Source organism: Purpureocillium takamizusanense, chromosome 13, assembly GCF_022605165.1.
Source record: "Purpureocillium takamizusanense chromosome 13, complete sequence".
Classification (NCBI taxonomy): domain Eukaryota; kingdom Fungi; phylum Ascomycota; class Sordariomycetes; order Hypocreales; family Ophiocordycipitaceae; genus Purpureocillium; species Purpureocillium takamizusanense.
In genome coordinates this window covers 97,213-124,917 of record NC_063080.1, presented here as the reverse complement: position 1 = coordinate 124,917, position 27,705 = coordinate 97,213, and the positions used below count along the sequence as shown (strand labels likewise).

Genomic DNA, 27,705 nt, shown 5'->3' with positions numbered 1-27,705 from the left:
TGCCAGTCGACACGGTGGTAGCGGTAGTTTTCTTTCCGCTCCGGGGCCAAGGTCGGGCGGATCATGGGTCATCGCCCACGGGTTTGGGTAAGCGTCAGGCAGCTGGTGTCAGGAAAGCGTGCTACTGGCACCCAACCAAAACGCCTCTGTAAGGTTGCTGGGAATCGGCTTGCGTGGGGTGCACAGGGACTTGGGCCCCGCCTCCGGAGGAACTGGTAACAATCTGCGTGGTCGGAGCAGGTACCAGTAGTGAAATGGGTGGAGGTGCATGGTTGCTGGTAGCTGAGCGGAATCCGGTGCCAGTGACTTGGGGTTGCTGGCACCCGGAGCTACGCCAGTTGCTGGGGGCCAGGAGGTGCTGGTAAGTTCAACGTGAGACTTACTGGCTGCTCAGAGATGCTGGCAACCAAGTTGGGGCAATTACTGGTAGGCTCCTAGCATTAGCCTCAGGGGAACCAGTAACCTGGAGGCGCTAGTGGTCTGGTAGCAAAGGGGGGCTGGTAACCGCCGTGGCGCCGGAGGTACAGTGGCTGGTATCCCTTGGCAGCCCAGAATTCCAGCTGCCGGTAACAGGGCGTGCAGCGGTGGCGCGCCTGTAGCGGCGCTGCGCTGGTGTTACTGATAACAAAAGCGTCTGACTGAAGCCCATTGACGGTAACTGGTACCCCCAATGATAGTCAGCGAATAAGCGCCCGCCTGCAATGCGAACCCCTTGCAGGAACCCAGGCAGATGCCAGCCGCCGACTGCTGCCTGGACCAGCACCAGCCTCGGGGGCCTGATGTCCAAGCAATCCAGTGCAGGTTGTCACGTCAGCTTCACGCGGGGTTGATGTATATGCCTCCCGTCGCCGTGAATTGCGGTGCTGTTGCAGCGAGCTGGTCAGGTTTGGGCAAGCCACGTTCACTGGTGTCAACTGAAGTTATATAAGGCCGCCGAACTGGCACCTCGTTTGGCTTTGCAACCGGTCTGTCGCTCCTCGACGTTACACTTGTTCCTTCCTTCCTGCCTCACCAAATAACGTTAACCAGAGCGGACTCGTCGATTCAAAGGTACGACAAATGGAAAGCTTAACTGTTCCTCTGCGCGTATTGATTGTCAGGTAGCAGGCCCAACATGCCTTCGCATGTCGTCAAATGCTCAATTTGCCATCTTGGTGGCGTTTGATCCTGGGGCAGACCGAGACGGCATCTCCAGATTCGGACAGTGGATGCATCAGTGCAGGCAGCTGTCTATGACCGCCAGTCAAAATTGCCGAGTGACCTAAAGAAGGATGCGTAGCTTGCAGATTCGATCATCTACTACCAGGCATCTCTCAACTATGCGCGGTTCTCAGGTTCTTCCGTTTCCAGGCTGTGAAGCCCAGAGCGTATGGTCCCGCTGGGCGGAAGCCCCGTCGCCTCGCACTCACCACGCCGACTCACCCACCGCCCTTGCAGTTTGCAAGCGTTCGTTATTTTCGACACATTTGGCGGGCGATCCACTGCTTGGTCCTGCTGGGGCATCAACTGTGGCCAAAAAAAAAAAGAAATGTGCAAGGGTGCGTAGCCTCGCCGTACCAACGGTTCTAAAAATGCGTCTCAGCGGAGCGTTCCGTACTGACAGCATGGCAAGATATGGTCTGGTCAAACAATATGCAACTTTATTGCAATTCCGACAAATGGAATAACATTTCTCAATAAGAACTGCGTAGTTCTGTTTTATTTAAGAGTCCAGATTTTCCCAGGCTGTATCGAACGAGCGCGAGATTGGTCTTGGCGACGAGCGTATCTGGATGCCCGTCCCCAAGCACTCGCCGACGCACTGCCAGCACGTGCTGATATATTGCCTCGGCGTTCCAAGACCTCCCTTGACAGTAGAGTGCTCCTGCATAGTTGCCCGCGCTGATCAGAGTGTGAGGGTGTTCAGGCCCGAGTACCCTTTTTTGCAGCTCCCACACTTCGCGGAACATCTCCTCTGTCTCAACAACTTTTCCCTGGCGGTCGAGTACGTCTGCAATATTATTCCTAGTGATGAGCGTATCCGGATGATGATCGCCCAGTACCTGTTCCTGTAGATCCAGTGTACTGCGGAGCAGATTTTCGGCGCCTTCGTAATCTCCCTGGGACAATAAAATTCCAGCAAGATGACCTTGGCTCGAAAGCGTGCTTGGGTGCCGGGGACCCAGCTTCTTTCGCCTTGCAGTTAAAACGTGGCGATATAGATTTTCGGCCTCTCGAAAGCCTCCTTGTCTCTGCAAGATACCGGCCAGGATGCTTTCGCTTGCAATAGTATGCAGATGTTCGTTGCCAAGCGTATGTCTTTGTAGGCTCAGGGACTTGCGCTGCGTCGCCTCCGCCACGTCGTACCTTCCCTCACTCGAGTATATGCACGCAAGGTGACTCAAAGTCTGAAGCGTATCTGGGTGCTTGTCGCCGAGGATTCGACGACGCTCTGCCAGTACTGTGCGGTGCATGGCCTCGGCGTCCCTATACATGCCTTGACTGTGGTACACGTTTGCGAGCTTACTGGTAGTAACGAGAACTTCCGGATGCGTGTCGCCCAGCACCCGTTGATGCTGTGCCAATGTATAACGATACAATGACTCCGCGGCTTTGTATTTGCCTTGCTTCATCTGTGTCTCAGCGAGATAAGTCAAGGTGGTGAGAGTTTCGGGATGCTTATCGCCGAGTAATCTCGTCTGCAGTTCAAGCGCGTCACATAATCGTCCCTCCGCCGCCAGGTACTGCCATTTTGCTGACGCGAAGTCGTCCATCGCCATACTCCATATCTTGGGCAGGTCGTCGGGTCTTGCCCTGGATATCAGCAATTGGCGTTCCTTCGAGCGCTTCATGCCAATTAATCGGTACACTTGAGCGACTGTTGCGTCCATTGTTAAAAGTTCGCCAGAAGATGTCAGGACAAGGGGTGTCACACAACTCTTCAGTGACTCAAGGCGGTATATGTGCTGGACGAGTTTCCTTAATTTGCGATCTCGGCCACGTACCTGCGCGCCGGAGCAATGGTCGCGTTCCGTTGGTGGTCTTCGCGGAGCCCATTAAAATAAAAGAGTCGTGGCTGGCTTCCACTGTAAGCGACGGCTCGGGAAGGCGCAGTTCGCCCGCCAACTTTAGTGTCTTAGCTTCGCCCTTTCCCTGGTTTACTTTAACGATTCGCCGCGTGTTTAAGTTGGCTTCATTGCCGCGACTCGAGCCTGAAATTAGCAAATACTCGCGAGTCTTGTTATCTTTTCTATGCTCAATGCAAACGTCCATTCCAATGACTGGCTCGGGCTCTCGCCGCCCTCGACTCACAGAAAGCCTGGCGGGCGAGATGGACCCCCCCGACTACAGTACCTCTCAGACCGAATACGACAAAATGATTCTCCGTATGGATAAAGAGATCAAACCATACTATTTTGGCCTTGCAGGTTTCTTCTCTTGGCTCCTCTTGGCCGGCTTTCTGGTATCGCCGACTACATACTCGTCCGTACGGTATCTCGACGCGCCAGAGCAGACTGGCGATATCGGGAAAGCGGTTATGCACGCCGTGCGCAACATTCCCCTCATATTCATCGCTTCCTTTGCCTGCGTAATAGCAGCGGTGGGCCTCGCATGGTTATGGACGAGGTGGCATCACAATCGTATCTGGATTAATCGCTACCTGGTCATGTATGTGCTCCCTTGTTTCCCCTTCTCCCCGAAAGCGAAGCTTACGCCTAAAGACCAACCATGCTACATTCGCTAATGGGTCTGATATCAACGCTACTGAACGTGTATGGCACCCAAGAGGGACAATGGTCGATAACTGCTATCGTCAGTACGGTTATCATTGGTGCTTGGTTGGTTTCGTCAATCGTTGTATACGTCATCTACGAGTACACCCTCCTGCCGAAACTGAAGTAACGTCCGACGGGAGTCAATAATGGAACTACGGAGTGGTAGAAACCTGTTTATCAGCTAGAATTTTGCTGAACTGGCAGGATCAAGCCCCCTATTAGATGAAATACGAAATATCTCATCCAAATGCCAAAATTTGTTGCCCGACAACTACGTTTATGCCCATTTCCAGACCCATTTCCCTACTTCTCGTAGGCTTTCATCCTCTTCTTGGCGGGCTCGACATCAGCTCGCTTCCTTTTCCCCGTCGAGCTGCCTGGTTGGCGACACAAAATACCATCCGACCATGCCAAGCGTAAGACCCTGATAGCTTCTTGGCGGAGGCTTTCAGGGTCATAGGTCGTTGGAGGGGCCTGTCCCGTCATTCGCAGCCGGGCCATCTTCATAACAATGGGGCCGCAGCTATGACTGTCCTCTTGTTGTGTCACGGGCTGCATGCGGGTTAGTATGGTCGGATTTCAGATATCAGAGATACATACTTCTTCGCAGTACCTAAGCTGGGGAAATTCTTTTGCACATGCCGCCTTCTTGTCTGTCAGCTCTATCCTGGCGTCAAATTGCGGAAACAGACCTTGATATCGGCGTTATCTTTGCCATTAGTGCACATCGAGTCGTAGTGGTGGATGGTCTTTTCCTTGTCGTTGATTTCTAAGAGGCTGAAGTGATTTGACCTTTGGAAAAGAACAAAGAAGAACACCAGTTGCTCCGTCGTCTCCTTGCGCCAAGCGGTGATCTCCGAGGCAGCGACTTGGAACGGCCGACGGATCCTACGCAAAGCATCGACTCCACAATGTATGGGGACTGAATGCCCGACCCGGACCCAAGGGAGTCTGTCGGAGACCGTGAGGCCCGCAATGATGACATTCGCATTAAGCCAAGTATTTGGAGCGAGAGTATTGAGAGCCTTCGCGTCAAGGCATTCGCTGCCGACAGTAAGTAGCGCATCGCCGACCGATTTTCGAACGGTCTCGCAGAAGTCCTCGGCCTTTTCGTTGGATTCTGGGGCAAGGTTGCGGTGCAGAAGCCCCGCGCAGAGCAGGTCGGATATAAAGACAGTCTCGTTCGTGCGGCCAGTCCTCGTGAGAAGGTCAACCTGCCTCTGTAAGAGGCCGATGACCTTTTTCTTGTTTTCGTCTCCGTGCAGATCTTGAATGAACTGATCTAGGTCGTTCTCCGAGGTCTTTCCAAGTTGCCTTCTTCGACGTCAGCTGAGCTCTGTGTTGTCAGAAAGGCAACTAACCATAAGTTCGCAAGCAGGATGCCCGAAGTAAACTCTTTCACTAAGCGAGCCCACTTTCGTCCACGAGCTAACTGCGTGTTCAAAGAACTGCGCCTCCTGTCCCATAGTCTCGCTTGGTCCTCCGCGGTTGGTTTTGCGCCGAGGACCCGTCGTGAGACTTCCTGCCCGGCTTTGAGTTTGGCGGTTTGTGATGATGTCGTGATCATTTGTACCTGACCCTCGTGCCACTTGGCGAAGCATATGAGAGTGAGGGCATATTTAATCGATCCACGGTCTTTGTCGCCGCGACCCCTAGTGACAAGCGCTTGCCATTCTGATCCATCCGTCCATTGCGGCCGCACGTGAGTGGTTTCCATGAAAGACACGAGGCTCACCCATGCCTCCCGCGAAATTTCGGGAGAATTTAAGCGTCGGACCTGGTCGTAGCAGTCGTCGACGAAGTCGTCCATGGACTGGCCGACTATGGGTAACGGGTTCGAATCCGTCGTCACCAAATTTGGCGTCACCTCCCGCAAAGTGGCGGGACTTTGGCTAGCTCGACCTGGTTTCGAGTGAGCATCCTGCGTCGACACCGCGTCTGCAGCTGATTCCTCTATTGCACGTCTAGCCCATGCAGTCACATTTTGGTGCTGCACATGGTCGATGGCCTCATGCTTCGCCTGACGAGATGACTGTCTCGTTTTTCTTCTATTGAAGCTCAGGTCTGCCGAGTCCTTAGGCGGCATTCCTGGCTCGGTGCTCACGTTGTCGATATCGCCCGATGACTCCGGCTCTTTCGTCCCGAATCTGAGGCAGGTATATATGGAGTTCGGCTGCGGCGTAATATTTGACTGAGAGGAGTTGGGGCGTGACTGCTCAGGCTCTTGGTGCTCCAACCCTGTGCAGGTGTTACCGAGTCTCACAGCAAAGTCTCTGATGCGTTTCTTCTCAGTGCTGCTGCGATAGAGTAGAGTTTGCTCTAGAGTTCTGTCGACCTGTTTGTAATCGAGATCAGTTGGGAGCAGCGCAATGCGGTCGATGATATCGGTAATAGAGTTCGAAGTAGTGGCTTGAAGGTCATGCTCGGGCTCTAGGGATGCCGGGGAAAGGGGGTAGTCCAAAGTCTTGTCGGCCACAGAATGAAACCGAGTCTTCAGGGACACCGGAGTTGCGAGTGGATTGGAAGTCATGGTACCAAAATGGTGGCGTATGGGTGTGCAAAAAGGTTGGAAGGAAGGCTGAACCGCCACGGAGTCGCCGAGAGGGGTCGACTGCTTATATAGTCATGGTGTGTTGCCGAAGAGTTGTTGGCTGGTTGACCTGGGAGTGAAAGAACGCACGCCCACACAAAACACCTCCAGGCAGCTTCCTGGGAAGCCGTCAGCTGGGGAGGCAGACCGAGGCACTACCTTGTACAGCCTCCGCCTGCCTGAACCCATGACCCAGTGGTCGCGGCTTAAAGGCCTGCAGTAGTGGCAAGAGTAAGCAATGCCTTCCCGTACTCCTGTCCCGCCCCGAGAACTCCTGAGTGAAACAGAGGGATCCATATCATAGGTCGAGCCCAAGCTGCCCGGATCCTGTTGGTCACATCATAACCGCCAAGCGGCTTCCCAGGAAGCCACTGCCTTCACAGGCAAACCGAAGACGAGCGTTGGCCCGTGGTATTTAGCACACGTTGTCGGACCCAGCGGAGGAACGGGCTTTTGAGGGCTGCTCAGTGGCATTGCTCTGATGGATCGGCTGCTGGGATTCTGCCCGGGACTATGGCTCCGGCGTCGGAAGGACTGGTAAGGACTGGTCAGGATCCGATACCACAGGCACCGAGCGTACGTTCACCATCAGAATGCCTTTACCATGTGCCCAGTGTCAACACCAGCGTCAGGGACATGACAATTCCGGGCCTTCGGTTGGAAGAAGTCTATCAGAACACAATTCAAGCTGGTGAACAATGACCATCTGCCCCACGGAGCTTTGGTGGCTTTGTCAGTATCATTTGACGAACGAGAAACCTCGGCTAGAACCATGGTATAATAAGATTCAAGACGTGAGAACAAAAGCCAGACCGCAGATTGCCTCCCAGTCCAAAGTCGCAATCAATCACTTAAGACGGGCGTAATCTAACGCATGTTGTCTTTACGAGTCTTGGTCGCGTTCGGATCGGACCAGACCAGTCCGAGCAATTGACGGCTCGGCAACGTTTGAAAAGTCCACAGACCATCCAACCAGCGCCTACCGACTTAATTACGCCTTGTGGCTTCCAGCCGCGCCATCCCTGTAGCCGGGCGGCAAGGAGAGGCGGCAGGGCTTCTCGCACACACCCCTCGGCCAACGACTGCACCGCACGACGTTCGTGTCCCCCATGGCTTAATTCGCATGCACGCTTCAGTAGATCACAACTTCAGGGCTGTCGAGACGAACTTGGTGACTTTCCTGTGAGGGTACGGTCTGTAAGAAGCCAGAATTGCGATCATTCTCCAGCTCTGAGGGTCTTGCTTGCTCGGTTAAGTCATATATAATGAATGTCATATGTCTGTTGCGTTGCCTCGAAGCGCTGGACCTTCCCCCTCTCTTGGTTGTCTTTCCAAGGCTGGGGCATAGTTGTCAGTAGCTTCTCAGTGCGGTGTGAAGAGGTTCCTTGGTCACGACCTCTCATCAAAGTCAAAATCCTGACTTCGAGTTGACTCTCATTCTTGAAAGCGAACAGCATGCCGCAGGCTGCGCGTTAGTGGTATTCCAATAACAGTCTATCTCAGTTAGGCTTCTGCCCGATAACAGATATGAACTCGAAGTAGTACCGAGCGTCTGTCCGATAAACTGCCGCACGCACCTCCACATTGAAGACCTCAACCTCTGCCGCAGACCAACCCAAGTTATCTCTGAAGGGAACAGCCGTGATTCCTCCGATCCCCAGGCGGTAACTTGCCGCCATGAATCCACCTGCGGTTCGGAGGTTTTCGTTCTTCGGCCACAACCCGATAGGGATTTTGACTCTCTCTTCTTTGACTCTCATGAAACCAGCCGCTTCCACCCAATCTTTAAACAGCGGCACAGGGTTCATCTCCCTGCGGTTGAAATCGCCCGCTTCTTTGAGCCCTGCCATTAACCGCACCAGTGGGTCATCGGATGGAAGTTCTCCGCGTTCTGAGTACGCCACGTTGACAAATCCTTGGAGCTCAATCCAGCCACCCGGGATGAGGTTATCGTATATCTGGCCTACAAGCTGTGGCCAGTCTTCGATGGCTCCAGCCAAATTTCGACAGTGTATAAAACCGTAGGGTTGGCCTAGCCATTCCTGTTCCACATCATCGACGAAAAATTCAACATTGGGGGGAACCATATCTGGTTGGATTGGGCTGAGATCACTTCCTCGGACTTCTGCCCCTGGGTGTTCGTCCGCAACGTGGATAGCCCATATCCCTGTACCAGTCCCAACGTCGAGGATGCGAACGCCATGAGGATTGATTGGTGCAAGAATAAGTCGCCCATCCAAAGCGTTGAGGAAGGCGTTGTGGACCAAATCGAGTCGATGTTGCTCGGTTTCATCGTTTGGAAACCAGTACCTCCCAGCTCGATAGCCATGGTACGACCGCCCATACTTCCACTCGTAGTTCAATGCTTCGGAAGACAGGGTTGAGAAAGACGAAGCCCTACCGGAAAACGTCGAGTCATTGTCATCGTCACGTTCTTCGGCATGAGCACTTGAATTTGCAAGAGTTGGTGCTATGACCGTCAGCGACACAGCTTTGCAAATGCATTAAATGCTGCGGTCACTTACCTGGCATTTGGGACAACGGGGGATTCGCCTCTGAAAGTGCAAGTTGGTTTGAATATTCAACATCACCGCCACCGGTCTCTGCCCTCAAACTCGCAGTTTGTATCGCCATATCCGTGACCGGATCAGGAGTATCTGATCAAGATTAATAGCGTGAGAGATTCGGAGGGAATCCAACGTACTGAGCTCTGAACTGGTGCATATATCTCCACGGCCATATATGTTGAGTTTGTCATCTTGCAGGCACTCTTTACGAGCAAAGCCAGGATAGGTGCGGACTATGGCGGCATCGTCTCGAGGAGGACCGCTCGTGAAGTTGGTAATTATCGGTGATCGAACTCGGTACGGGGCTGGCCAGTGACCTGAAATGAGCTGAAGAGTTTGAGATTCGCTCAATGGCTCCTCCGTGTCCCTCTGCTCTCCCTCTTGATTGGATACCTCGTTAGGGACTGAGCGAACGAACGTGGTGACGCGTGGCTGGCAGACTTCTCCGAGGGTATCTGCTACTCTCACGAGCGGCTTAAGGGAAGAAATCGATTGCCCTGTAGAATCTTCAACAACGTCTACCATTGTGTCTCAACAATGATGAACATGGTGGAGGAAGTATTGGGGAGAATGCGAAGGGAGTTGGCGAAAATGCTGCTTAGGTTGCCCAAGTTATGTGTAGGTTAACAGCCTTCCAGGCCGAGATCTTGGAAGCCGCACCGCAAGCACGCTTCCGTCTCAGTCCCCATCATGCTTGTACAGTGATTAACAACTGGAGACGGGTAGAGGCCGGGGCATTACAAGGCCAGGATCGATCGGGGGTCGTAGTTTATGTTCATGTCCGCCAGACTAGGCTTAGTGCAATTCACTCACCGTCAGACAAGATTAGTGGAGTACGTCACCCAAAATAGTTAGCGCCACGATGAGACGAGTACACCGCAGGGGTTTCAACTCGCCAAGTCAAGTCCCAACGAGCTTCAACGCACCCGCTCTGGCTGGTCAGACGGGTCTATAAAACGCCACGTCGGACTAAGCCAGCAGCGGCCCGTGCTCAGGCGGTGGGAACGGGATAGTGAATGTCTGAGTTGATCGACAAGGCCAGGCTCCCGAGCGTTGCCTGGGGCTGCACGTCTGCCAGAAATAGCAAGTGGAATTGGGTAGTGGCCGAGACCAACAAAAACTGGTACTGGCCGCCTTAAGCCAGCCAATACCGGCCGCATCTCCCAAACCAAACCATCCCCACGTTCATGCAAGCCACAAGGCCTGGTTGACCAGACAAAAGAAAGGACTGGGCAACTGTTGGGAACCCCAGCGCAAAAGAAATGTTCGGCGCCAACCTGGCCAAGAATGGGCGTCACAAGCGGACTGCTGATGCGTAAGGAACGCCAGCGGCAGGCAGGGGCCATCGGTGTGACTTTATGCCAGGCGCTCCATCCTTCGACCCCCGCTCCCAAGTCGAGTTGATTCCCCTGAGTTGCGAGAAGCACACAGTGCCTTTTGCTTCAGTTCTACGACCACGACGATGCAGCAGAGTTTGGAGTTCATCGTCACTACCCCCGATGGTTTCGAGTCCTCCCAAAAACGGCCCCATACCCCGACTTCACCGTCGCCACAGAAAACGAAGCAGTGGGTGCCTATAGTGCGGAAGCTACTGACCGAAAAGCTACCGCAAAAGGAGCAAGATTGGGACCGGATTCTACGTACGCAAGATGACGTAAACCAAACGCTACAGAAACTTGTCCTCTCGCACCTCAGTCCGGCGGAAAAGGCCGCACTGAGTTGGAAAGGTCTCTTTATCGAATGTGCAAAGCACTTCGAGCTGCTCTCTAAGGACGAGAGGGAAAAGAGCCTTATCGAACTCTTCAGGTTAGCCGTCATTGGTCTCTCGGAGGTGGCGATAAAAGAAGAACTTCCAAAAGACGAAGCCTACGAGTATCTGCGACAGTGTCTACAATCTTACTGCCAGTCAGGGCAGCAGCTTGGCGATGAGAGCCTTCGAAAAACCGTCAAAGCGGTAAGAGAAGGCATTCGGTTCGTTGAGAGCTTCACAGACATATTTGGGCCACGTTCCAACGAGCTTCCTTTATACGGTACGCGAGCCTACCCGCTATACCCTTCTCCGCCTCCTTTTCTTTGCAGATACAGCAGCAATGCTAATCGGAAAACCAGTGAAATCGTGGACGACGATATTCCACCACTATACTACCGACTGCGGACAGTATGTCGCCCAACACAAAGCTGCCCTGTACCGCCCGAAGAGACAACTGCAATCAGGCTGCCTATCGGTTATAAACCTGGTGTATTTACTACTAGGTGGTGAGTGTAGCGGACGAGAGTAGGTCCATATACGCGTCAGACTACTGAATGATAGACTGATGAGTCCCTCAGCCCTCGCTCCATTCGTGATATCTTCCTCCCGGACAAAACTCTAGCCTATCAGAGATGGCCAGAATCCAACTTTCCTCCCAGTGCCTCGTCACAAAAATGCGACCAAAAGTCTTCCGCACCGCACCGAAGAGCGTCCGAGAGGTTCTTTGTCTTAGGATGCCGTGTTATTGAGCTCAAACAAGTGGCTATTTCTGTCACTTTGACACACGCCATCATTTCGCGCCCGATCCAGAAAGCAACGGGTCTTTACTCGTACGGACTTTCCGCGGCCTCAAAAGAATATTTCAGTGTCGCCGTTATGGAAAAGGTAAATAGCACAGGTCTATGACAGCTTCATAGTTGCTAATAAGTACAGGCTGTCGAGATTCAGCGCTGGGCGTCGAAATACGGAAGAACGCTTGAAGACATCCTCAACTCACCTGCCGCAGCGTTCCGAAGCGAAGTGGGAACTGCAACCTGGCCCACATTGGGCGGTGCACTCGTTCTTCCACTCACGAACGAAGCGGTAGATATCAAGCTCCTGAATCGTAGCACAGGAGCTGCGCGACGCGAGGTCTGGAACCCCAACCATATCATGTGCCTGGAGCATGAGGGACTTGCTGCTATCAATGGCAGCATTCACTATATTTATGCTCTTATAAACCCGCCTGTCTGAAGTTGCTGGTTGCATGATGGGCCAACTGCCATTCTCGATTCATGATATTGCAGCTGCCTTTTGCCTTTGGAACAATTGCGAGGCTTCCGCCACTTTCTGAATCTGGCGGCAGCTCACGAAGGAAAGCAAGTCCAGTTTACCTCGTGATTTGTCAAATGAGTCAATTAAGCATCTTTAACATCTTCGGGGCTGTGTCTGTAGTTGCCATCGTTCGCCTTCAACTAGCCGGTGCAGCTTGATCAGCATTATCCGCCACCTTCCGTACAGCTTCTTTCACAAAGTCTCCGCCCTGGGCGTCCATTTCATTAATTGGAATCTCCTTCAGCCCTGTCATAAAAACAGTCATTGCCCCATTTTTGGCTTGGTTGATGCAATGCAGGATCTGATTGCGCCAAATTGTCTCCCAATCAGGAACGTCTACCGCGTCCACTACTTCATGCGCCGAGATTGTGAACGGGCCGCGGATACTTTTGTCGCCAAACAGGTAACGCATACTCCAGTAACGCTTCAGGGACTGTGCATCCGATAGTTGGCGAAAATGGATGTGGAACTTCCTCTCTTTGCTGCAGTTCTGGCATAATTCGGACTTGAGCTCGACGTGCGACTCAAATTGTCTGGCCTCTGAACACTTCGGGTCGTGATTACATTCTTCGATTTGCACTTCGTTGATATGACCGCATCTGATTGCAATGTCGGTAATGAGATGACGAACCATTGTTGCGAGGACGATGTCAGGATTCTGTTGTCTCCCTACTGCACACTTGGCACTTGCTGCCTTATATAGGAAGTCATCTGGCCTTAATGCTAGATGCTTCCGCTCAGACGCAGCGCCTCAAAGCGGTCAGCTGTGCCAGTGCTATAGCGGGAACAAGGCTCGAACCTCCAGTCCTGGGAAGCCAGCTGATGCTAGTGCAGTACTCATGCCTCCACATGATTAACCGCTTTTCGCACTTCATCAGGTCTGACCTCAATGTATTTTTGTATGATTACATCCTTGTCATCTGCATCATCGGGCATAATGGTGCAAATCATGTGAATGCCAGCTTGCTTCTGCCGACAGTACTAGCAGCTATCTCGGCCGCACCAATCCACTCTAGTGACGAAGACAAATGAAGACGATGAACGTGGCGTCGATGGGCGAATGTTGATTGGTACTGCTGGGAACACATCGTGAAGGAGTCGTAGCATCTAGTCTTCTCTCTTCTCTCCCCCTCGCAAACCTTTCCTAGCCCCGGCTGGGAGTGACCTACGAGCAGGTTTAGCTAGACGCATCTACCTCTAGCCTGCTCAAGCACATTGCAATACCAGACCTTACCTGAGACGCGGCTGACGTGGCGTTCCGCATGCGCTTGAGCGGGTCAGACCGGCCGTCGCGACGGTGGCCAAGGTGGCATTAGCTGAAGCCGATGTACACGCTTTGCTCTCTTCGGCGGACATGTTCCTGTCTCGCGTTTTGCTGTTGCGTCCGCGGAACATGCATTTGACCCGCTCGGGAAGCTGTCCTGGGCATTGCGCAATCCGTAATTGTGAAGTACATTGCTGTGCTGTGAGGCTGCCCGAACAGGAGCGAATATAACACTCTCGATCCTCCGTCACAGGGTTAGATAGTTCATGTTCACTCTGCCCCAGGTCGGCACGGAAACCAAGATGTTTGCCTGCTTTGGATTACTCGCTTATTCAGTCTCAGTCGTTTTGTCCTGGCTCTTTCGTCGGGTACCTACCAGGAGGGCTTCATGCTTGATCATCGGCGAGAAGGGAGTCGGCAAGACTGGGCTCATCAACATCCTCATGAACGAAGATCTCGACTTGACCGTGGGTTAGCCCAATTCATTTTGCTGTAATGCTAAGTACTAACAGACCCCAGTATATTCCTACCAGGGAGATGCAACGTCACGAGCCTCCAGGCCGGCGGTACAGCCTGACTGAAGCACCCGGGTCCCTGCCTGCCTCTGAAAGACAGCGAGTACGCATGTGCGACTACAATCTTATTATTTTCGTCTTCCGCACCGATAAAGAGTCTACAGAGCAGTATTACCGCAACTTTTGGATCGGGCCTCCTCCTGTGCCCGTGGTCGTCGTCGGCGTTTCGCCCAGCAGTTCGGATATTAGCACAAGCAAGGACTTTCAGTATAGGCTGGGCGGTACCCGTTGCAATTACTTCCATGTCACATTGATCAACCCAGAGAGTTTTCGGGGGCTTGCATCTTTCCTTGATAGACATGCCTTTTCCGCCTCCAAGTTCAAGCTTGCAGCAGGAACGTTCTTGGGAGCCTAGATGCCTAGGCAGTCATTTTAATGGTATATAGACGAAAGTCGCGGTCGTAGTATCTGGGAAACATACACGATGGATCACCCAGCAATTAGCAGACGTGAAAACTGCACGGATCACCAACGGCATTGTACGCAGCCAGATCCTGGTCCCCATGAACAGCTAACTTGCCTAGACTTCACGAAGGCCAGAAAGGCCCACCTGGATTGGCAGCGAGCCGCACTCAATTGTTACCACAGCTCAGAGGCAGGCAATTTCACTCCAGATGAGACCTGCTGCTAAGAATTACCTGCCTAGTACGAGCAGCGGCCGACAGGAACCAGTTGCGACCCTCCATCATCATATGCCGTAACAGCCACGCCGCCGGGGCTGGTTTGGTGGTAGAACATCGGATGTTCGCTCGTTAGATGCCAGCAAACTGCTGCCGTCGCGTTGCTAGGCATATAAACATCTCCTTGCTGCGCTTTGGAACTGGGCGGGAAGGTCAATCTCGTCGGTGCAACCCGTCTGCCTTTACCGCGGCCTTTAATACCTTTGTTACTATTCTTATAATGAACCTTGAAGTAGTCAAAAAGGTCCAGATGCTCAACTGGCACTTCACCCTCGCGAGCATACTTGACAAATAAGGCGGTCAAGCTCTGGAGCGTCTCTTTGTGAAAGTTATTCTGATGAGTCTGCGCAACCACTCGTCAGTGCCGTGTCCACAAATGCTGTCTTCTTTGCAGGTACCATACCTTCATATTCCCAAGTTGAGAGAATTTCTGGTTGCAGTTGTCAAGTCGGCACAGGAACGGCTTGAGACCCTTATGCGTTTCCTCGTGAGACCGGACATTGCCGCGCTGGGCAAAAAGTTTGCCACAGATGCTGCACGCGTAAGGCTTGTCGCCGGTATGCAGACGCATGTGTGTCTAAATGACCGCAAGAGTCAGCGGCTATCATCACGCAGCTAAACTGCAGGTTTGACAGCACCTTGAGGTTGCCCTTCTGCGAGAATGTACTGCCGCAATTCTGCTCCGTGCACACCTATTGTTGATCAGCAAAGCTCATGTATAAAACTTCTAGGTATAAGGGCACAATGTGCTCACATATGGCTTGTCTCCAGTGTGGGTCCGACGATGTATATCGAGGTGAGTTTTCTGGACGAATCGCTTGTTGCACTTCGGGCCGTCGCAAACCCACTTCTTCTTCTGTAAGGGCTCCATCTGTCCAGGAGTCAAAGGGTGCCAAGTGCTGCCAGAACTCTGCGCTCCCGAAACCGATCCAGCGTTTGCAGGCTGTGCGTGTGTGGATATCGATCTCTTTGTCACCTCCTCTTCTTTTTGCTGAATGACCTTTAGGAGTTCGTCTACTTCGGTTTCAAAATTCACTCGATCCGCGGAGTTGATGGTTTCGTTATAGGTGATCGTCTTAGAATTGGCGTTGGGGTTCGAGCCGACAGAGTGTGCAGCCAAGGATTCACTTTGCACGGACGGGGACTGCGTGGGATTTTCACTGGGCTGTTGCGACCCGCCACGGCATGACATCCATCTAGCGGCCTGGACGTAAGGTTCCGTCATTCGCGAAGCTTCAATTTTGCATGGGTCACTCAAGGGCGTCGTTGGCGGTGGGTATTGATATGAGACGTTGAAAATTGCTTGTTGGTTTAGGTCCTGCGGCGATGTGAGAGTTGTCATGGGTCTTGCGCTGTACACGGGTGCCGCGATATACTGATGAGCCATGGGCCCCTGAACGGGCTGCCAGTAAGGCGTGGAGGCCGAAAAATACATCTCAAATCCGTGGGAGAGTTGTCTTTGCAACTCTTTGTTTGAGGGTACTGCGGGCGAGGCCATGAGAGCCGGGGTGTTGGTTAGCGCCAGTCCGAATATCAGACTGACGTTTGGCCTGTCGATGGAGGGAGCAACTTCAACGAGCGATCAAGGGCGACAGTATCCGGTGTTGCTTTGTGCGATAGTGAAACCCAAAGAGTTGGGGGATGAGATTTGGTATTAATGCGATAAAGTAGAGGAATGAGGCCACATACCATTGTTTTTGAAGGACGTCTCATTTTATATGCGACGAGTAGACAGCACCTGCATCAGTCAGGCGCTTACATCGCTCGATGCAATCCCAGGCTCAGGGCCGTTAATTCGTGTTTGTCCTCGGGAATTGTCCCACGACCCCAGGGCCCGAGAGGGTGAGATCAACAAGGTATTGGACAGGGAGCAGTGGGTGGGAGGAGCTTTGTCGAACGGGTGGGATGGGTGCCGGCTCAGCTGTGGCCGCAATGTTCTAGCTTCGCATGGTCACTTCTCAACTGGAGATCACTCAGCCCCGAAGACCTAGCGCTAGGCGGCTACTACCCCTACCACCTTTGTCCAGTGGGCATGCGCGTCCATCGGTCATAAAAGGAGTTCACGAGTATCCAGTTACTGATTCTGTTTCGCCAAACGCTGGGCTCATGGTAAAATCGATCCAATCGGTATCACAGGTGAGAAATTTCCAAATATAGGCTTTCATTGTCCCATGGACAGGAGGCAGGATTCAGTCAACTTACGGTCGAGCTTTGTATACAACATCGCCACCGAATCACAATGGAAGCGCGTCGAGGCGTTTCATCGCGAGACGATGGTTGGACGAGGTTTCCAACAAGTCGAGCCTAGCCGGTAGTGTCATACGCGGCATGTCATGTCAGAGCATCATGCCGCTGCCGGACGGCCCAAAAGTGGCGGTCCTGCAGGCGGTGTATCTCGCACACGACAGCAACCTGTATTAAAACACGTTTGCATCCTCAACCGATTCCATCCCACGACCTTCTTCACATCATCATCTTCCGATTACCGCTACAATGCCCACATTCAAAGTCGACGCAAATGATACAGCTGTCACTACACATGTTGACATGGGCGACATCTTGTGTCGAGAAACGGGTCCTGAGGACGGCAATGTCTGTCATCACGAGACTACGAAGACCCCTCAAATACAGTCGGCGAGACTTGCAGATACCTCGGACGAAAAAAAAGACCCTCAGACCCAGCACAAACCAATCTGTCATAACCAAACTAAGAGCCGCCGAACAAACGTACGAGGGACAGGTGGTCCTCCAAGAAGGAGCAATGACTGCCAAACTATTGATGATGAGGCCGTGGCTACAAGCAGTCGGATCGGAGCAAATCGAACGAAAGAGAATCCTCATGTTCTTGGGTCAACAAAAGCATCCGACCCATGGGAGGAAGCACGGGGGTGAGATCCAAGCGTGCTTTTGGCCGGTGTTAGCAGGATCATTACCATGAGACGACATCAGAATCTGAAACCCCGAAACTTCCCCCTTGTCGTCCTGTGTTCCCCAGTGCGTTGACACTTGTCACAACCGAACTGCGTTAGTGGCGCTTGTGCCAACGCAGCCTAGTGCAGGATCAGCAGCCCACCCCTGCAGCCTCCCCGCAGATTCTACATCGACCATTGCACGGAATTGTACATTGACCTTTACATTCGTCACTCATAAGGGAGCCCCCAGTCCAACTGCCCCAGACATCTTTGCCCTTTGAATCACCCATTGCAGCGCACTTGTCATCGTCCAACCCACCATCTGTTGCATCGTCCATTGCATCGCACTTTGCATCGCCCAACCCACCATCTGTTGCATCGTCCATTGCAGCGCACTTGTCATCGTCCAACCCACCATCTGTTGCATCGTCCATTGCATCGCACTTTGCATCGCCCAACCCACCATCTGTTGCATCGTCCATTGCAGCGCACTTGTCATCGTCCAACCCACCATCTGTTGCATCGTCCATTGCATCGCACTTTGCATCGCCCAACCCACCATCTGTTGCATCGTCCATTGCATCGCACTTTGCATCGTCCAACCCACCATCTGTTGCATCGTCCATTGCATCGCACTTTGCATCGTCCAACGCACAAACTGTTGCATCATTCGTTGCAACATCTATCTCACCGTGTGTTGCACCCTCTGCACCGCGCCAGCGCGGATCATAGCACCAGTGGTTGTTCCCACTATTGCACGGATCGCTGATCAGCTAGCGCGCACCCGTCACTCCTTTGCTCCCAAGGGCCGCCAAATGCACTCTCCAGAGTCCACCGAGCTCCAGTACTTCGACAAACTGCTTCAACTCGCAGAAAAAGTGAAGGTCGTGGGGGCATTCGAGCCTGGCGAGAGACAACGCGTGAAAGAAACGAAGGGCATTTTGGAGAACATCCCAACCAACAGGAGGCAGAAAACGTACAAACTCTTCCTATACAATGTCCTTCGAGACGTGGGCCCTGGGGCGGTCTCGCTTTGCGCCGCGGCGCTTGGGCAGGCCCGCATTGCCAAATTGAAAGACAGCGACCGAGATAAGCTTCACGAAAAGATCAAACAGAGCCACAGCACCAGCATTGGTCATCCAACCATTTGCGCGCTGTCTGTTGAGTTGGGAATTGCGGCTTCTGTAGACGGTATTTGCCCGACCTCTACTGGCCCGTTATCGCCGCTGACGATCATAGAGTTGGCGTTGTTGTCGCTGCTCAGACCTACCCCTCTACCCAACGAGATACAGGATAGGAGCAAACTTGGACCCAGTCAACACGCCCAGCGGCCCACCAAAAGGCGGCAGACGTCCGGAAACTGCGCGATTCATCCATCGGGCCTGGCAAACAAACTAGTAGCTGAGAAGCCATCTAGCGAACGTAACGACAACGAGGTGCAAGAAGATGTGGTCGAACACGTACCCCTACATGGGCTCGCAAATGTTTTTGGAGGGGACATGTGTGGAGCGATCAGAAGGGTCCACACGCAGAATGATGCAGCGGTTATACCGAAGGCTGCCGTCATGATGGAATTCCCGAAATTCTCTTTGTTCGATTGTGTTATGATGCTGGAAGTCTACGAAATGGAAGTGGAACGCCTCGTGAAAGACTTGTTCGGAATAGAGGTGGTATCGGTCATGGGTATTCGCCACCTGGTCTTAGGAAATGGTGTCAAGCTGACATCCAACACTTCTGACCCCGAGTTCACCCTGAAGGGAGTTCGAGACGAGGCCATTCTCCGTGTCCTCGGCCGCGAAGTCTATGAAGCGATCATGGCAAGCCGGATGCGCAGAAGGGAACTAGAAGAACAGATTGATTGTGCGACGGAATGCGTGTCGATGATTTTCACAAGCAAGTGTGGAGAAGCGGCATACATCAACGTGTGTTTGGAGCTAGAAGGGGGTCTCCGGATCAGGGACAAGCTATGTAGTGGAAAATGAGGTACCACCGCGCATCGCCAGCAATGCGATTATTCTTCTACCACCTTCCCCCCCGTTAAATACAGCTCGGTTCCATGTGGCACTATCCCTTTGCCATCACTCTTATCGTATGTCTTCGTGGTGACTTTGACCCCATTACTATCCTTTTCCAAGACAGAGACATTGCATTGCTCCCAGTATACATACTGGCCTCTCCCATACACCCAGAGGGGAGTATTCGGTTTATTCGGGAAGTCCTTCTTCACGTCGAGTGTGCTAGGTGTAAAAGCCTACAGAGATGTCAGACGAGTCATGACAGTAGAAGAAATGGCATACCATCAAGCTGTGATTCGCTTTGTCCAGTTTGTTGCAGCGCGGGTCGATCGACAGTGTGGTGTCCTCGGGAGATGGTACGTTGAATAATGTTGCACGCTTCGGATTTAGTCCAGATCTAAGCGCTCGCTCGAAATCTTCGGGCCAAGATGCCTGCGCTGCGTCGCACCAGTTGAAAGGGCGCACCTTGCGCTGATGTCGTAGTATCTGGGGATAGTGCAATCGAGAGAGCAGGCACCGCGCTCTAGCGCATTGTGAGAAAGTAGTCGACCGTTATCGTGAGAAGTCTGGATGGCCAACTCATTCTTCTGAATATGAAGACAGTTGGTACCACTCTGGGTCCGAGACGCGCGTTGGGCCGCAATCAATTTGTTTGCTTGGGAGTTCGGTATGGATATTGCGCGGGCGGGGTCACAGGACACAAGAATTGAGCGCGGGCGCGACCTAGCGCAGTCTCGCGAAAAGCTCGTGAGAGTGGCGATCCACACAGCACACTCCGATTGGCCGTGCCGGGGCGGATGAACATACTACCGGTTCGTTTCGGCATGATAATCAGTGGATCCACCTCAGGGTTCAGGTATTAGATAGGCGCGTTTTGGTGGCAGTCCCAAACTTTTGTGACAACAAGCTGTTCCTGCGTAGCTCGGTCGACTTGCTACGCGGACATTACGCGTGACCCATTGCTTGAGAGGGACCTCGCCACTGGTGTTTGCCAGATGTGTAAGCACGTACAGCGCCTATGGAAGCAGCAATTTAGTTGCCCGAGTTTCTCTGTGATGACCACACGACAGTTTCAGACAGCGAAACTACCAGATCAAAGTGCGCGGATCACACTCAATGTTCATCAGAACGGTAACCACTATCTTATTCTTCAATACGACGAGCTTCAATGATCTCTCACTGCTCAACGACGACCGAAGCCATCGTAGGTCGGTAATGGCGTGAGTATTGATGTACCCAACCCGGAACCGCTCTTCCGGCCGTGGACGGTGTGTCATAGAGAACGTTCGAATATGCGGCATCGAGCCACGATGATCCAGCGCAGACTGCGAAAATAGCAGTACTATCCACATTGTTAGACTACTCTCATTGAATCCAATCATTTTAGGAGCGACTAGAAACAACCTTGCCCACCGAGACTACTATCTTCAAACAGGTGCACGGGGGCAAGCAGTGATCTGCTGCTGATTGTCCTGATATGTCACGAATGTGACCGTAGCTACCGATCCCAGAATCTTCTTCTGTCGGTTTTCCAACTCGACGTAATCTTGAAGCAAATCCGTCAATGAGCCATGATCCCAAGCCACCAGTCCTCCTCCATGACGCCGCGGGCCGTGCGCATGAAAGGTACCCCCCCCCCCCCCCCCTTTTTTTACTTCTTCCGCAGCCCATGCTATAAAAGGCTTGCCTCTTCTCTAGTCTAGTTCACGACCCTCGCTCCTCCAACCTCGTCCATCTACCTGTCAAGATGGATGCTCCTGACACAGACACCGGCAACTGGAGCGACACTCAATGTGCCACTCCAGAGCAAGACTATAACAGCAGGTACGCAATCCTTCCAACATCAACACGGCGCTGACACCACAGGCTCGAAACGAGTTTTATGAATGTCTGGGAGTTGGAAGGGCAGAGCCACCCGTATGGAAGGACTCGGCAATTTGCAGTATCACCAGCTACTATCAAAGCATGGAAATGCTCAGGTGCGTGCAGTTTGGACATAAGGAGCCTCCCGCCAACCAGACGACAGGGAGAATCAAATCGTCAATGACTTTGGTACTGCTCAGACCCAGGGAACACAAACGTACGAAGACATGGAAGAAGCGGACGTGCCTGATAGCCACTTCAAACCTTGGCGAGACAAGTAAAATAAAGCGGAAGGGTAGAAGGATGGCACTTTACAAAGCTCCGTGGTATTCACGCTACATATGACAATGATAGGAACCGTACGTGCATTGCAAGTAACATTATCTGGTTATGTCGTCTCGCTGAATCCGCGTCCACTTGAGAGTCCTCTGGGACTGTTCAATATCGTCGTGCATGGCGGGTTAAATCACAGCATTGGCTATACTACACCAGCTGTTGTACTAGTGCATAGCCATCAAGATACTCACGGGTTGAGGCCCCTTTAGAGTCGCCATATAGTTATTGGACGGGCCATCCGAGATTGGAGACCTTGTAAACGCAGTGGCCCGATTTTATATCGACGAGTTCCTCCCGGGTCCGTGCCGGACGACCTCGGGACCCCAGCCCACCAGCGACTACGTCCCTCCGTGATTAGTCCCTAATTTGCGCCTGCCTACATGAGCCGCCGTGGCTTGCTCGAGTATGCACGGCAAAGCATGTGACACACTCATTGCGGATTGGCTTCCCGGGAAGTCGCTTAAGCTGGGCTGCTATTGGCACGCTCATATCGCGCATGACCCATCACTCCTCTTCCGCAGTGCGAAAGGCAGCATGCTAAAAGTTACAGTTGGCTGCTAGACAAGGTACAGCTACGTCCAACTATAAAGCTAAATGAACAGTCCGTTGCTCAAATCTGGCGTCCCACAGTAGGTCCAACATGCATCTCAAATCCCTCTTCGTTGGGCAGGCCTTCGCGTCCGCGGCATTCGCTTGCAGCAAGCATATTACTGATTTCCGACTCTATGGCGGCACGGATTGCATCGAAATTAACCTTGGCGTATGGACTGTGATTGAGGGAGACTTCCGCTCAAACGAGTGCAATAGCCTACGGAACAATGAGATTGGTGACGTCAATTCGATGATGTTGGTCGACATATGCGAAAGCTGTGAACGTGAGTCAATTTGAACTACCGGTACGACTGATCACTGACGGGAGACTACTAGTTCACGTGTTTGCCGACGACCACTGTATGACGCGGAGCCAGACAATCGGCGTATCACAGTGCTACAGGGCAACCCAGGGTCTGCGAGCGTGGGCTCTGGAGTGCCACTAGGATAAAACGCCAGGGAACCTGGCGTCGTTACTACGCTGCGAGATACCACTATATTGGCTACCTTCCGAGTGACCGACCTATTACCTGCATGGTTTCACAATAAAGCGCCCCAAATCCCACTCAATATAATCTCGAGATAGAAATCAAGGTTCAAGTCATCGAATTTACCATGAGGCTAGTATGGCGCCTTGAAGTGCAGCGAGGAACCGCATTGGTTACACGCCTGTCCCCTCCGCTTGACTTTTTCGACTCTGTAAATGTTTCCAAGAATCTATGAAGAGTAGCTCACGTCGTAGCTCGCGCTGCGCGACACTCTCAGCTAGCCGTTCACAAAAGAGGGTAGCTTCCATGTAACTGATTAAGGAGCAGTCATCCTGAAAACTCTTCGCGCACATCCCGAAAAAGACGGCGTCGAGGCAAGTTCACGGACGTGTCACCTCGGAACCGGCAGTAAATAATTGGCCTCCGAGGCGCCCAAAAAACTTCGTCACCTAGTATTGCCTGGGTATTTTGACAATCGGCGTCCGGGGCACGCATCGGCAGCCGTCTGAACCACCGAGCGCTTAACGGCCGGTCTGGCACCACTGGTTGGCCAAGAGGGCAGCGCATGAACGCGAAAGGCCTAATTTAGGTCTGTGGTAGATCACTAAGGCCTTATTTTGCCGGCAACCGTGGTCCGGGGCTCGGAGGGGCCGGCGCATGTAAGCGCCGGTCAGAGTGGGGTGCGGCGCCGTGTCCGCCGGGGAGGTGGAGTAGTTGGCGCGGCCGCACCCTCTGTCCACGCGGAGTAAGTGGGTCCGGTCGGCCTCTCCTCTTGCTACCTCAGTAGACGCCGCCCTTCTAGGCTCGGAGGGGCGTGCAAGGTTCCTTCAACCCACACTCCTGCGGCTGAGCGACGATGCCCTCATGTCGTGCTCGGCAGACGAACTTGCAAACGTTGATCTCGTGCACTGTCATGGTCTCAAACCACTTGAAAACATTGTTGATACTACAAAGCCTATTATCCTTGCCTGAGAGGTATTTAACTCAAAGGCTCAAAGCTGGTCGTCAGAAAGCTCCTTCACCTTCCCCGTGAACTCCCAATCTTCCATGGCAAGTGGAGTTGGAGGGCTGAACCTGGCCGGGCCACCGGATACGATCGAACTATCCGTCGCATCACTCAAACCCAAGTCCTGACCACGTAAGCGAGGGCCAGCAAGAGTGAGCGATGAGGCGGATGCCTTACCTGTTCTTGACAGGATAACTGCATCTGGGCTATCACTTGATGCATGTTCTCCCTTCCTTCATGGGCTTCTTTCCTCAGGGCTTGGATTTCTTCTTGGAAAAGCTGCATCTTGCCCTCGAAATCACTGACTGTATCCTCGAGGGAGGCAACATTCTGTTTCTCAAGGCGCAGCTCAGCCTCCAGACGGAGTACTCGCCTCGTAACCTCGAGGACGTCTTGACTCCATAGCTGGTGAATGGCTCTGCAGGCTTTGGCTGAACTCGAGTCAGCCCTCTCGAGGATCATATGCGGAGGCCGGTCTGGAAAGCGGGGATCACAGGAACCCGAAATGCCAGGCACGGCGGAAGAAAGTGACGCGACCGTTTTGGAGGAATGGTCCTGTGTGGAAGGGCGGAGGGGGGGCAGCAGCTGTTCGGACATGGTATACTGGGCTTAATAGCACGCGTAAGATAAGAACTTGCAGAATAGACCCGTAAGGATGAGTGGGCATTGTGTGCTTATTATATAGCTCTCGAGTAGTAGTGCGCCATCGACCCCAAAAGGCTTACGAATTGCCACCCCTTCCTAGGCAGTTGTGCAGCCGGCGCTCAAGGTCTGGAAAACTGTAATGGTGGTGAACAAGGTAAATGTACTGGTGAGGGGGGTGGCGAGCCGAGAGGCAGAACTGACGAACACACCATCGCCAGTCGGCTTTAAGGTGGGAGCCGTGACTGGGGTGGAGGCTGTTCTGTCCCGATTTGTCAGACCAGTCAGAGATGGGGAAGTGTCTCTGAGCGCGGAGTCTTTGGTTGTGGGTGCGGTGGCGCTGTTCGTAGCCGAGACGGACGTCGACGTCGAAGTGGTTGATACCGCAGGCCCGGTCGGCGAGCTTGCTGAGGTGGACGAATCCGGCAAGGTCACCGATGGAGTGCTGTGCATATGCGGAAAACTGGTCATCGTGACTGTGAACATCGATGGCAGTGTTTCGACGATTATTCCTGTTGATCTCGTCCGAGTGACCAAAGAAGTGGTGGTCTGGATGTGCTCCAGTACGCAACCAACGTCGCCTTCCCTTTCCAGCTCCAAGGCTGGGTCAGCTTGCCCTCCAGACACCGACGTGCGAGCGCAATACGGAGTTAGCCCGGCGCAACGCCTTCCCTCGGTTAGCGGCAGGTAAAGGTTAGGTTAGGCATGCGTGGACGCACCAAATTATATCGGCGTCCCCATTGGGGACTTCCGCAGGTACTGTGAAGGTGGCAAGCTGTTGGCCTCCACACTGAATGGTAGTGAAGTTGTAATGAATCGGGAGAAAAGCTGGGTCGGAGAACTGCATGGTTGCCTCACACCTCGTCCTGCGTGGCGCCTCAATGCTACGTCGCTGTTAGCCCACCGAGGTCAGGCGAGGGTCGCCGAAGAACCAACAAGGCTGACACATTGGTCTTTCCCGCCTCGAGTGTAATGAGAGGAGAGGTAAGACACATTGTGCGGAAACCGTATGCCTGCCTCAGAAGGCATGCTGCAAGTAGGACCCAATTGTTGATGTGCTTCATTATCTCGATTTGTTGCGTCTTTGCCGCTCTGCCTCCCGGTGGTCGAGGGGGTAAGCGCCTGGGCGTTTAAGTACCCGCCGCCAACCGCCGACATACAATTAGAATTGAGAATTGACCTGCTAGTATTAACCCGCCTGCAGGCGCGAGCAGGTGTGTCCAAGTCGGCTGCGCTTGCGTGTTGAGCCCGCCACTACTTAAAGTTGGGCCAGAGGGCTCACAAGCTTCTGGCACGACGAGTCATCGAGCATCCCTGAACACATAGCACCATTATGGATTCATTCTCATTCGAGCCATTCCTGCACAACAGTGAAGCTCCTGAGGCTGGCGGGGAGCTGACAATGCCGGGCCTTGACCAGGACGCCTCCACCATTTCGAGCACAGACTCGCCCATGACCCAAACTGGGTCCACCGCACCAATTCAGCCTGGCTTGAATCCCGCCGCTCCCTGCTTTGACTTTAGTACACCCGCTGTCAATGGGCCCTTGTTCTCTCCCGATTTTCTACTCCCGGACCAGTTGTCCTTCCAAGTCATGCAAACAAGCAATGAGGATCTCAAATTGTAAGCCGAAAATCTTACGAACCGACCCCTTGCTAACACACAGGAAAGGATACTCCAGGGCATGGCATTACGCTTGGATGTCTTGGAGCAAGCAATCTCGCAGGGGAATGACCGAATGGGCCAGGTGGCCAACGGGCTCAGTGATCTAAGGGCCAGCCTGAAGGAGCTCTTCAAGTCATTCGTGTCTCATCTGTTGGGCGGCGACGACGTTGTGGGTCCATCACATGAGGCCTAGCCGCTGTGCATCGGCGGGGGAGGGTGGGATGGGATGGGCGCAGGCAGATTTTGCGCGGAGGCGCGGGACGATCAACGTCAAGGCTTAATCTTCATCTTTAACCCCATGTACTCTCTTATTATAGTCGGACATCAATCGGACATCGAACATATAAGACAAACTGCCGTCCGCATTATGCACTGTGGGATCAGCACCAGTGTTCGATATGGCTGACTACGACAAAGAACTTCCAATTCTGCCACTAAAGCGGAGGCAAGGTGGTCCAGCACAGCGCCAACCTCTTGACACCCGGCAGCCCCTGGCGCACACCCCTGGCCACGAAATGGGGGTCTCGCCCCAGTCAGCGCAGACCATCGCCACCCTAAGGCAACAGGCAACCGAGCTGCAACTGCAAAAAGCAGCGCTACGGAGGACGCTTCGGCAAAGCCAAGAGCAAGCCGCCAAGCTCCAGAAGCAAATCGCCGCGTACAAGCGATACATAGAGAAACAGGACGAGGGCCTGGCATTGGTGATCAGCAGCATTTGCTCCTCCTTTGAGAACTACCGCGAGACCGTAGTAGAAGCAACCCGGCAGGCCACGGTTGGGGTGGAGGATGAGGGACTCTACGGGGAAAACGGCGGTCGTGAGTCTTAGAGAATCAGACAGAACGTTTAATTTAATGCGTCATATTTGTGTACATTGCTTGGCTTAAATAAACCTCTCGGGAAGAAACTCCAACCTATAAATCGTCCATCCGTGCCCTTTTGATGCTGCAGGTCCATCGAGCCTCCCCTTCAAGCACGCCCACCACCAACTATGGCCTTCATCAAACTGTCCGTTGCGCTCGCTTGCGCTTACGCTGTGACGAAGCTGTAGGTGCCTCCGCCTCGCCCCACCTCCGCCCTTTGGCTCCGATCCTGACAGCTCCTTAGCTTTGATAAGATTGAAACTCCCCAGACAAGGCCGTATCCTGGATCTCGCAGGGGTCAGTCGCGGCGGGGAGATTACCATGGATCTCGGAGACATTCTCGCTCGTCGCGTGGTTCGACACACACAGGCTCTTCATCCTACAGGGGCGCCAGGGACTAAGCTTAGACTTGGGATTGTATGATAGCCTTTTAATCCGATTCTGCTACCGTATTGCCTGAACATTGCGATATTACAAGTAAAGGCAATAACTACTTGTGAACCTCAACGTGTCATGGCGTTTAAGAAGTCGCTCAGGCCGCGCAGGCCGCGCGGCAGCCCTTGTCCTCCCGTCTGAGCCGGCCGCCAGTGTACCGACGAGACCGAAGCAAACCCGCGTTGGAGTCATGCGTGGCCCCCAGCGCACCAAGGCTCAGTGATATCTCCCACCACGATTAAGAGAAGGATTGATCGCTTGTTCACAAAGGTGGGCCAGCCATTCCCCATCGAACGCCACAACTGCCTTCTCACGGGCGGCTGCGCAGGGCATTGCCTTAACTTGGTCCGCTTGTATTTGCTCGCTGTGCCTTCTCTTGTGCGCCGGCGAATCGCT

General features: G+C 53.2%; 6 protein-coding genes across 6 annotated transcripts; 3 read left to right on the top strand and 3 right to left on the bottom strand.

Annotated features, from left to right (window-relative positions):
• Positions 1–4,058: 4,058 nt before the first annotated feature.
• On the bottom strand, positions 4,059–4,307 carry JDV02_010559 (uncharacterized protein; the record flags this gene model as incomplete). Its single annotated transcript, XM_047992308.1, has 1 exon — positions 4,059–4,307. A coding segment is annotated over one exon (249 nt), but the record flags the coding sequence as incomplete, so codon positions are not given.
• A 110-nt stretch (positions 4,308–4,417) lies between these two features.
• JDV02_010558 (uncharacterized protein) lies at positions 4,418–5,221 on the bottom strand (the record flags this gene model as incomplete). The annotated part of the gene is made up of 2 exons (XM_047992307.1): positions 4,418–5,056; positions 5,117–5,221. The coding sequence occupies 2 exons, from the start codon at positions 5,219–5,221 to the stop codon at positions 4,418–4,420; spliced, it is 744 nt and encodes a 247-aa protein (XP_047848321.1).
• Positions 5,222–7,844: 2,623 nt separating this feature from the next.
• JDV02_010557 (uncharacterized protein) lies at positions 7,845–8,877 on the bottom strand (the record flags this gene model as incomplete). Its single annotated transcript, XM_047992306.1, has 2 exons — positions 7,845–8,815; positions 8,871–8,877. The coding sequence occupies 2 exons, from the start codon at positions 8,875–8,877 to the stop codon at positions 7,845–7,847; spliced, it is 978 nt and encodes a 325-aa protein (XP_047848320.1).
• A 15,066-nt stretch (positions 8,878–23,943) lies between these two features.
• On the top strand, positions 23,944–24,111 carry JDV02_010556 (uncharacterized protein; the record flags this gene model as incomplete). Its single annotated transcript, XM_047992305.1, has 1 exon — positions 23,944–24,111. The coding sequence occupies one exon, from the start codon at positions 23,944–23,946 to the stop codon at positions 24,109–24,111; it is 168 nt and encodes a 55-aa protein (XP_047848319.1).
• Positions 24,112–25,681: 1,570 nt separating this feature from the next.
• JDV02_010555 (uncharacterized protein) lies at positions 25,682–26,206 on the top strand (the record flags this gene model as incomplete). Its single annotated transcript, XM_047992304.1, has 2 exons — positions 25,682–25,971; positions 26,020–26,206. The coding sequence occupies 2 exons, from the start codon at positions 25,682–25,684 to the stop codon at positions 26,204–26,206; spliced, it is 477 nt and encodes a 158-aa protein (XP_047848318.1).
• Positions 26,207–26,528: 322 nt separating this feature from the next.
• Positions 26,529–26,840, top strand: JDV02_010554 (uncharacterized protein; the record flags this gene model as incomplete). The annotated part of the gene is made up of 1 exon (XM_047992303.1): positions 26,529–26,840. One exon carries the CDS (start codon positions 26,529–26,531, stop codon positions 26,838–26,840), a length of 312 nt encoding a protein of 103 aa, XP_047848317.1.
• Positions 26,841–27,705: the final 865 nt, after the last annotated feature.